The following is a 10,000-nucleotide window of genomic DNA, read 5'->3' as shown; positions in this document are numbered from 1 at the left end:
TATATATATATATATATACATATATATATATATATATACATATATATATATATATATATATATATATATATATATATATATATATATATATATATATATATATATATATATATATATATATATATATATATATATATATATATATATATATATATATATCAAGCCTTCTCAGGAAAGGTGTGCAGTCTCACACCTTATATAACCATGTATATAATTTTTTGTTTTAACAACTTGGCCATGGTTTTTTGCATATATTGATAGTTTGTGTGTTTTAAAAAATGTGCTGAAAAAACTAAGCCAATTTAAATAAAATAAAGAAAATAAAAAGCTATAAACTGAAAAGAGGAACTAGCTTAACGAATGATAAAATAAATTAAAGTTAAACCAGAGAATATAAAAGTATAAAACTAATTTATTTTTTAGTTTAATTGTATTTTAATTAAAAGTAATAATTATTTTAAAGCCATTTCAATTAATAGTTTAAAACTAATAATTTTTTCTTATTTATAATTGTTTTATTTATGACTGTGATTTTGGCATTGGTCAAGGGTACTAATCCTAATAACGGGAATGTTATATTTGCTTTGTTGACATTAGAAAATATCAAAGTTTTAAATTTTTAAATAGATAAGTTTCGAAGTAATTAAGCTTGGATTAAATAACTTTGAAACTTTGATTTTTTCTAAATTCTTTGTAGTAAAACACTTTTAAATTAAAATAAAACATTAATTTTTGCTTTTTTATTTTTTCTGGTTTATTTTTTGTTCAATTTATTATTCGGTAAGATTTAAATTTTTTTAATTTAGTTTTGTATATATTTTTATTTAGTATACATTTTTACACTATTCTTCAACTTAATCAGTGCGTTGGCATATTTAGTTACTAATAGTTCAGGAGCTACAGTTTTTGGAGTTTCAATTTTGTATCTTGTTTTATTTGCTCCTTGTTCATTTATATGCTGGTATCGACCAATATATAAAGCTCTTAAGTAAGTTTTTTTGTTTATATGTGTATAGTAAATGTAGTAGGTACCTTTGTCTAATTTTTAGATAAGTTTTTAGATAATAAAAATGTTATTACTAATATTATATTATATACTAATTTTACTAATATTATATTTTTAACTTAATATTTTTTTTACTAACTGCTTGAACCTGTAATTTTTAATTTTTTTGGCTCTTTTCCACAGACTTTGAGCTTATTAGACCTTTTACCCTGTTTATTTATTTTGAAGAAAAGAAGTTTGAGTGTAACATCTTCATACATTAAGAAGAAAATTGTCTCTTTACTGTGTTAGATGTGCAGATTTAACTAATTATGTAAATACATTAATGAACTAAGTATCTCTAACATAAATGACAATTGTGTGACACTTCTCCTGGTTTTGTTTTTTCACCCTTCAATTTTCCACCCTCCCATTAATTTAGACCCCCTCCCCTCATATTTAATCAGCAGGTGAAAAGAGTTATTTTAAATGTAATTAAAGTTTTAAATCTAGATGAACCTTTACCAAAATAATAAAATGCAAAATAAATGTAAATATTTACTTATATATTTGTATATAGTATATATATTATATTTATATTGTATATAGTATATATATTTATTCATAAAATAAACAAAGTATATTTTTTCAACTCATTTATTTACAAATTAACAAAACATCTTAATTGTCAATTTTGTTCACTTATATCGCAGTACATCATCCGATTCATCTAAAAAAAATCTATTAAAATATAACATGTAAAAATAAAAAGAAAAAGACACAAAAACTAGAAAAATTGTCAAAATATTCAAATAGATTAGCTGATCCCTAATTCTATTGATGAAGACCAAATTTTTTCCACAGCATTCATAGATCCCCACACTAAAATGCTTTCTTTACCATGCCTCATTTGGTCACATGTTTAGTGTTTTAAGTGCTTTTGGTCTACTAAATTACCTGTTGTTGGTATCCTGATTGTTTCATTGACAGCAGCAACTTTAGTTGCTGCTGTCAATGAAACAATCATTGTTGGTGTTGTTAAACAGTGTTATATATATATCAACACTACAGCTTCTGTTATAAAGGCATTTTCCAAAAAAAAGAAAAAAGAAACAATGTTTATTATCATTAGTGATAATGAATAAACATTAAAATAATTATGTGATCCATTAGAATAAAGTAATAATAAAAAAAAAAAAAAATAAATTTTAAATTGAAAACATAGAAAACAGATAGAAAGTTACTTTATCATTTTTGCAATGGTTTTAAAATGGTTTTAAATATTTTTGGAAAAGCAAACTATAAAATAAATATAACAACAACAAAAAAAAAAAACCTAAAAAATAACATATTATCAATATCAACTTGTGGCAAATTTTCACATTCTTTTTTATGTGTTTATATGTAATAATGCATTGATTGTTTAAAGACTTTTCAAGTGCAAAATGTTAATTTTTTATTTAGGTCAGACAGCTCGTTTAGCTATATGCTTTTTTTTGTTGTATTCTTTATTCAAATTATCTTATGTGGTGTATACTCACTTGGAATATCAGTTGTTGGGACTGTGTATGATAATTATGTATCTTTAAAATTCTTGTTAATTTTTTTTTTTAATAATTTTTTTCAAGATTAAATATAAAAATAACATAAAGCTTTTGTTATTTATATTATGTTATTTGGTTTTAAAATCAATCATCAAAAAATTTTTAATTGTTTGATTAAATAGATTGAATGATTTTCTTATTGAATTATTTTAGGGGCTGGATAAATGGAGCTGCTCAAATTGATACAAACAAAGGTGTCTCTGCTATGATGTTTATTACTGCTGCATTATGGACAGTTGATGGTATTTTAATGGCCTTACTTCTGCAAAAGGTTTTATGTTTATTTCTATGTTTATACATACTATTATACTTACTACTGCAAATATGTCTGCGGTTAGATTTGAGCACTATAATTTATTAGTGGACTCAAAGAAGCTTTTGTCTAGAAGCTCTAACTCCATACTAAAATACTGTCATTAGTAATACCAAGTGCAGACCTAAATTTTCACATATTTTGAGCTTGGTGATGATAGATGATTATATATAATCATCTATCTTCACCATCTGTATTATTTGCCATATTATTTAAAGCACAACTAATAATTTATTAGTTCTGATTAACTTTTGTTGTTTATTAATAAAATAATTTGAAATTAAGAAAAATTTGAATGGCAAAATTATCTTCTGCTACAGTGACAACAAGGAGAAAGTTGATTTGTTGTACCTTCAGTTCACCAGCAGACTTGAAAGATGTGAAAATGCCTGGCAAACATACAAACATGTCATGCTAACTATCTTTCCTCAATGCAGAATATGAGAGTGGAAAGTGGTAGAAAACAACTTTCTTTGAAATATTTGAAAATTCGGCACACAAAATTAAAGATTTATGGATAAATCATCAATTCCTACTGTCTCATAAAGCATTGTGAAAATGTTGATTACAATCAAAAGTACAGAAATATTATGAAGTCTGTTAACAAAACAAAACATACAGATAAATTTAAGTCCAAAATAATAACATTTCAAATGCATTCAGAAAATACCTCATTTACGTTGCAGCATGCAAATGACATAAAAACTATCATCAATCCAGTGATAAAAAGGAATGCTTTTTTTGCACATCCCGAAAACATGCTTCTATGATTTTTGGATACTCATATACAAGTGACTTCATTCGTGTAAGTCTTGCATCGCGAATGCCAGTATTTAGCACAAAGATAAATAAATTTTGTTAAAGCTAAAGTTTAAATATAGAGGGATTTTTCCTCTCCGTTAAAACTTTGGTTGTATATTATGGACTGCGGAGCTTGTGTGGCAAAAATTCAGGAAACAAGTATTTTCATAAAAACCCAGCGCTCTAGCAGCAACTGAAGACACTAAAATATTTTTTTAAAAACTGTAAACATTTCTTACTGAGTCATTTTGTAATAAATATAAAGTCCTAAGAGGCGCCTAAATTGAAAATGTTAAATTTAAATTTCTCAATCTTTCTTTAAATTTCTTATTTTTATTTTAATGCTTTAAAAGTTTGGTTGGTGTATTCTACTCAATTTTCTTGAAAAATAAGCAATAATTAATTTTGTAAAAGCACTTATCTAAATTTCAAAGAGCAATAATATATTAGTACAAAAACTTATTTAAATTTCTTCTACTGTTTCGCATTCAGTAGGTTCTGGAAGATCCTTCACCAGCATCTTCCTAATGAACCTGCTGAAGTCATATTTGATAATTTGAATAAAATTAGTTGAAAACTATTAAGATAAAGTTAAAAGTTTGTTTGTTAAAATTTAAATTAGGTAATATAGACACTAATAATATAGTAATTAATATAGACAGAAGTACAATTTAAAAATGTTATAATGCAATTAATCAAACACTTAAATAAACAACATAATAAAAGTATACTAAAATAGAGTTCATAAGATTTGGCAAAGTGCTACATTTTTCTAAAAAAAAAAATATTAGGATGTTTGAGTAAAGAAATATTGGGAGAAAAATCATCAATGATTATTTTTCTAATATACTATTTTTGTTGTTTGTAAAAATAAATGTTTTCAAATTTGTAAAATAAAAAACAAATTTTAGCAAAAATGAGAGGAAAAATTAGCACCACTAGAGAGTGAAAAAATTGAAACCACTACAGTGTGAAAGTTCTGAGTTTGTAACAACAGTTTTAAAAAAAAAAAATTAACTGGTCCACACCAGTGGTTTTAACAAGGATTTTCAAGGATTCTGGTCCTTGTAGTTTTATTTTTCTATTTTTTTTTTTTTTTTTTTACTTAACTCTTTTTAAAAAACCTTAAAAATAAAATTTAAAAAAGTTTAACTAAATGTAAAACCTTTTAAAAATGCACCTTAAAAAATAATGTTTAAAAAATAAAGTTTAAAAAGATTTAACTAATAATAAAAAGATTTTATTTATATTTATATAATAAACTGAAAAATACAGAGAAGTGAGGAAGATCTCACAATAAACAGAAAATTTATATTCTAAATAACTTTTATTAATTTAGGTGCATTCTGCATATCGTCGAAGCGGTGCAAGTTTTGAAAAAGCACAAGGAGAATTTGCTCGTGGAATTGCTTCAAATAAAAATGTCCAAAATGCAGCTGCTGAAGCAGTCAAAGGCGGTTTTTCAAAATAATCTTTATCACTTAATCTAGTCTGTAAATTGTAAAGCGTTTTATCTCTTGATTGTAATTTTTTTTAATTTGTTATTTTATTAAATTGAAAACAATGCAGTTATCGATTTTTAACTGCTTTGTGAATTATATTGATTCTCTTGTGTTTTTATGTATTAATAAGCTTTTCAATTATTATACAAAATATACTATTATAAAAATATGTTTATGGCTATACAAAATTATTTTGCTTTTCTGAACACCTCATGCAACTCCCACTCTCATTCTAATCTTGTGATGGTGCATCCCTTAAAACATAGTTTAGTAGTTTATTATTAGCAAGTAAATATTTTATTTTAGTAAGTGAATATTTTATTCTAGTAAGTAAACTTTTTTATTTTATTTAGTAAATAAATGGTTTGTTTTAGTAAGTCAAAATTTGTTTTAAATACATTAATATTACTTCAAAAGTCTTTTTAGATAGTAAAGAAAAAAATATTCACATTATGTATAAACATTTTTTGTTAATTAAAAATTTTTCATTTATTTTTTTTTAGAAATGAAGTAAGTTCAATTTTTTTATTAATAATAATTATTAATTTTTATTGTTTTGTATTGTATTTTCCACTTATTTTTATTTTTTTTTATTAGGAAATAAATTTTTTTCTAAGAGTAGTTATTTTGTTGAGAAATTATTACAATTTTCTCAATTTTTATTAATTTTTTCTTTTTATAATTTTATTTATTTTATTCTAGGATCCTTCAATAACAAATTTTTCTGTTGGGCATGATAAAAATTTAGACAATTATAACCCCTTCGAAAAACAAGGAGGAAAGAGTGCGGTGTGTTTCTACAATTATATTTTTATTATTATACAGAGCAATTTTTAATAACATTTTCAAATAATGAAATCCAAGTTATTGTTGTTTATATGGTTGATGACCTTTTTTTTTGCCTGCTATTTGCTGAGGAAAATTCAAAGCCAATCTGTTATCAATATGAAACTGTTTCTTAATCACATTGCATCAACTATTTTCTTCTGTTAAGCCCTATTGGCTGCTCATTACAATTATATTAAAGTTAAAATTTCAATGCCCATTGCTATTTGAAAGTTTTGTCTTTAGTATCAGAATCGACTATTTTCAAATTCATTATTACTAAGTAGGATATATAGAGATAATAGACTTTATGGAATAAAACTTGAAAACAAGACTTTTATAAATAATTTGTTTAGGATTTTCTTTTTGTAGCTCAAACCACTCATACTTATTACCAAGAAACATCTTTTCACTTTATTGAGATCATGAATTATAGTCAATTGATAAAGATGCTATCTACAATATTTTGTTCGCTTTTGAAAAAAACAAAAAAAACAATCCCTATAATCTAAAATTTCAAAAAATAAACTCCAAAATAATAAAAATTTGTTTATGATTATATGATTATATATAGGAATATATATGAATTACAATTAATTTATATGATTTTATATAATTATATTTTAATGTGTCTTGTTAATTTGTTTTAAGTTTATTTAATCTCAAATATTGATTTTTAGACCTCTCCATCTTATAATACTTCACCAGCAATGATTGAACCTACAAACTCAGATCCTCCTCCAACGTACCAACAGAGACCATTTGTAGCTTCAAATCCTTATGTATGTTAATTTTTTGTATTTATGTAAGTATGGGTATGTCTACTTTTTTTAATAATGAGGAGAAAAAAAAAGGTTATCAAAATGTGTATAAATTGATGATTTTATATATATCTATATATAGATATATATATATAGATATATATATATATATATATATATGTATATATACATATACATACATATATACACACACACACACACACACACACACACACACAGGGCTTGTGATAAAGAAAATCGCCAAGCGTGTTATATCACGCTCGTAAAATTATAATATGTTGTCATCGAGCGCAATTATGCGCGCTCGGGGTCAGGGCCGTGAGAGCGATCTTGAAATTTGAAAATTGCGGAAGACTGTGTTTATAAAAAACTTTCTATTTGTTATACGATTTTCATATGTCAATGTTTGAAGTAGTATCTACAACAGCGCATTTATACTACTTCAATAATGTAGCTTTTTATACTTCCTAACTTCTTGTTTTTTATTTGCGCCAGATCGCTATTTTTTGAAACTATTAATGGTAAAAAAAAAATGCAACCAAACAAAAACGCAAGTACTTAATAAGTTCTTATAATAGTATTGAAGAATAAATTCGTGGCTAAAATTTTTTGCTTTTGTTGTTTTGATATGTATTTAAAACGCTGTTAACTTAATATATATGATTAACAATTTATATATTTCTTGATATTTTTTTAATAATTAATTTTTTTCATAAATTAATAATTATTGAATATATTTTTTCATAATTTCTTATTTAAATAACGCTTTTTTTATCGTCAAAAAGTTAGTAGATTATAACACAAGTATAATTTGAAATTCTTCTTCAAAACTATTAGTTGTAAGTTAAATAACAGATTTTCCCCTTAACTGTTGTCAGGGGTCTTTACTCTTTTTCATTTTCAAAACTGAATGCTGCTAATTCGTCAGTCATATCTTCATCAGCCTGTCTATTTCATCGTCTTCATTGAGAACTTGATTTAGAATTAATGATGCTGTTGTCATATAGTCATCTGGGTCATCATCAACCTGAAGTAATCGTCTCTTATTCAAATAAATGTCTTTTGCTCGCTTTTTTATGAGGATTATTTCTTCTTTTGACCAGCTTCCATGGTTTCCTAATATCATAATGCTATCATTTAGCATATTGTAACTCGTGGATAAGCGTTGATCTGATAATATGCTAGTAACTGTGCTAAACATTCCCTCCATGCTTGAGTTTGATCTGGAAATCATTAAAGTAATTGATATAACTTTTAATAAATTAGGAAACTTTGACTTTTTGTACAAGAATGTTGACCTCCAAATTTCTCTTGTCTGGCCATTGTGTACCATTGCTTCAAGATTTGTTCTTGCATGAATCAAAAATAGTTTCCATTTCTTGAATAATTAACTTTTCATTAAAATTAGAATGTTCCAATAGTGTTTTGAAATGCGTGGACAAAAACTTTATTTCGTCTACACCAAACTCTTTGTTGTCAGTTCAGTTCTGCGGGTCGATGAACCGCATGGCGTGATAAATCTCAGACTCTTCCTATATGCTAATAAACCTGCTGTGTAAAGTATTTATAAGTCTGGGTATAACATTTCTCCTAATATTTCTGACTTAGCATAATGCTTGATTTACATCAACCGAAGTCATATCTAAATTTACTATTGTATATTTCCTATTATTAGGATGTTTTTGTTTGTCCCCAGCTTTATTAAACTGACCAGACAGTGTTTCAGGCAAGTTATGTTTGCCATCAATAACCATGTAACTTGATACATAGCTATCTAAAAATTCTAAATCCGTATCAATTTCTTCAAGTTTCAATTCCAGTTCTAAATTTGTCCGGTTGATTGTAGCTAGAATATCATGCAAATCAAGAAAGGTAATTTTGGAATGTGTTTTTACACTGAAGTGAGAAACTAAAATAAATTACGATAAATTATGATTTACCTAAAGCTGCAGATGCATTTATTACTTCTTGTTTTGCTTTTCCAGAATTTCGTAGCCAATAGAAATTTGTATTGTAAATTTCGTCTACTTTCTTAAATTTGCAGATCTTGGAAAAAACCTCTTTAACTGCCAGTTCGACAATGGTTGACACAATGAACAGGAAGTAGCCATTCTCAATCAGCCTTAATTTGTGCTATGATACCACGATGTTTTTCAAAGTTTACACATGCTGCGTCTGATGTTATACTGACTAATTTCTAATCATTGGAATCTTGTTTAAATTCCCCCGATTTCAAAAATGTTATTAATTCCCTTGACAATGAAGTCTGCATCTACTCTGCCAAACCTTTCCATATCAAGTAGATTAAGAACCATATAATAAGGAGAACCGCCTTGTTCGATTCTTGCCAAAACTAACTCTTTTTCTTTCTTGGTTTTTTGAGCTTGACTACCATCGCACAGAATTGAGAAGAATTGAGTATCTTTCAGGATATTGGGAGACTTTTCATGCACAGCCATTGCAATACATTTTACGAATTAGCGTCCACTAGCGCCATTTTCGTTATGTTTAATCGTTTTAACACCATTGATCTTACAGCTTTTTACCTAAACATTTATGTATATAATGTATTTTACTTATTGATCTAAAGCTAAATGTACAATAGTTTAGTAAAAACAACCAAATTGGAAGCATGTGAAGCACTATTGCTAATTATTATGTTGTTAAACTAAATTTGAAATCGTAAACATTAATACTTACAATAACAGCAAAGTTTTTGTGCGGCATAGTTGGTTGAAGGGCCATTTTATACACACAGTTTACAAGTTGTATATACGCATCATCCGTTAAAACTTTTAAAGAAGATGATATTAATGTTTGTATTTAAGAAACAAAAGAATATCGCAGTTACAAAAATACATTTTTTCCTCAAACATTTACTTTATACGGTACCTATCTTAAGTGAATGATAGCAAAAGACAATTTAACAACAATTATTTTGGTTAATATTTTACATTATATGTAATTTATATATATTTATATCTATATTTATGAAAGTACACATTTTTACTGATCAATTTATATTGTTTAAATTGTTTTTTATAATATATTTTATATAATATAAACATCGATTTGCTATAGTGTGAAACTGAAAAGAATAGAAACTGAATAGAAAATGAAAAAACAATAATAAAAAAAGGTTAACAATTTTTAACTAACGTTACATTACGTAAGCATTGTTAATTAAA

General features: G+C 25.6%; 1 protein-coding gene across 4 annotated transcripts in view; it reads left to right on the top strand.

The window, feature by feature from the left end:
• LOC100203821 (secretory carrier-associated membrane protein 2) overlaps positions 1–10,000 on the top strand; it is an 87,672-nt gene that overhangs the window by 32,963 nt on the left and 44,709 nt on the right. For 2 of the 4 annotated variants that reach the window (XM_065816320.1, XM_065816318.1), the window contains 4 exons: positions 829–988; positions 2,450–2,551; positions 2,743–2,860; positions 5,043–5,393. In XM_065816320.1, coding sequence (XP_065672392.1) covers positions 829–988; positions 2,450–2,551; positions 2,743–2,860; positions 5,043–5,174 — 512 coding nt within the window. In that variant the 3' untranslated portion in view covers positions 5,175–5,393. Of the gene's footprint in view, positions 1–828; positions 989–2,449; positions 2,552–2,742; positions 2,861–5,042; positions 5,394–5,617; positions 5,716–5,907; positions 5,995–6,710; positions 6,813–10,000 lie in introns of those variants that run through there. The other 2 variants (XM_065816321.1, XM_065816319.1) reach the window with 2 other exon arrangements.

The sequence above is a fragment of the Hydra vulgaris genome, chromosome 13 (genome assembly GCF_038396675.1).
Source record: "Hydra vulgaris chromosome 13, alternate assembly HydraT2T_AEP".
Taxonomy (NCBI): Eukaryota; Metazoa; Cnidaria; class Hydrozoa; order Anthoathecata; family Hydridae; genus Hydra; species Hydra vulgaris.
Note: the sequence above shows the minus strand (reverse complement) of the source record. Positions and strands in the feature narration are given on the sequence as shown.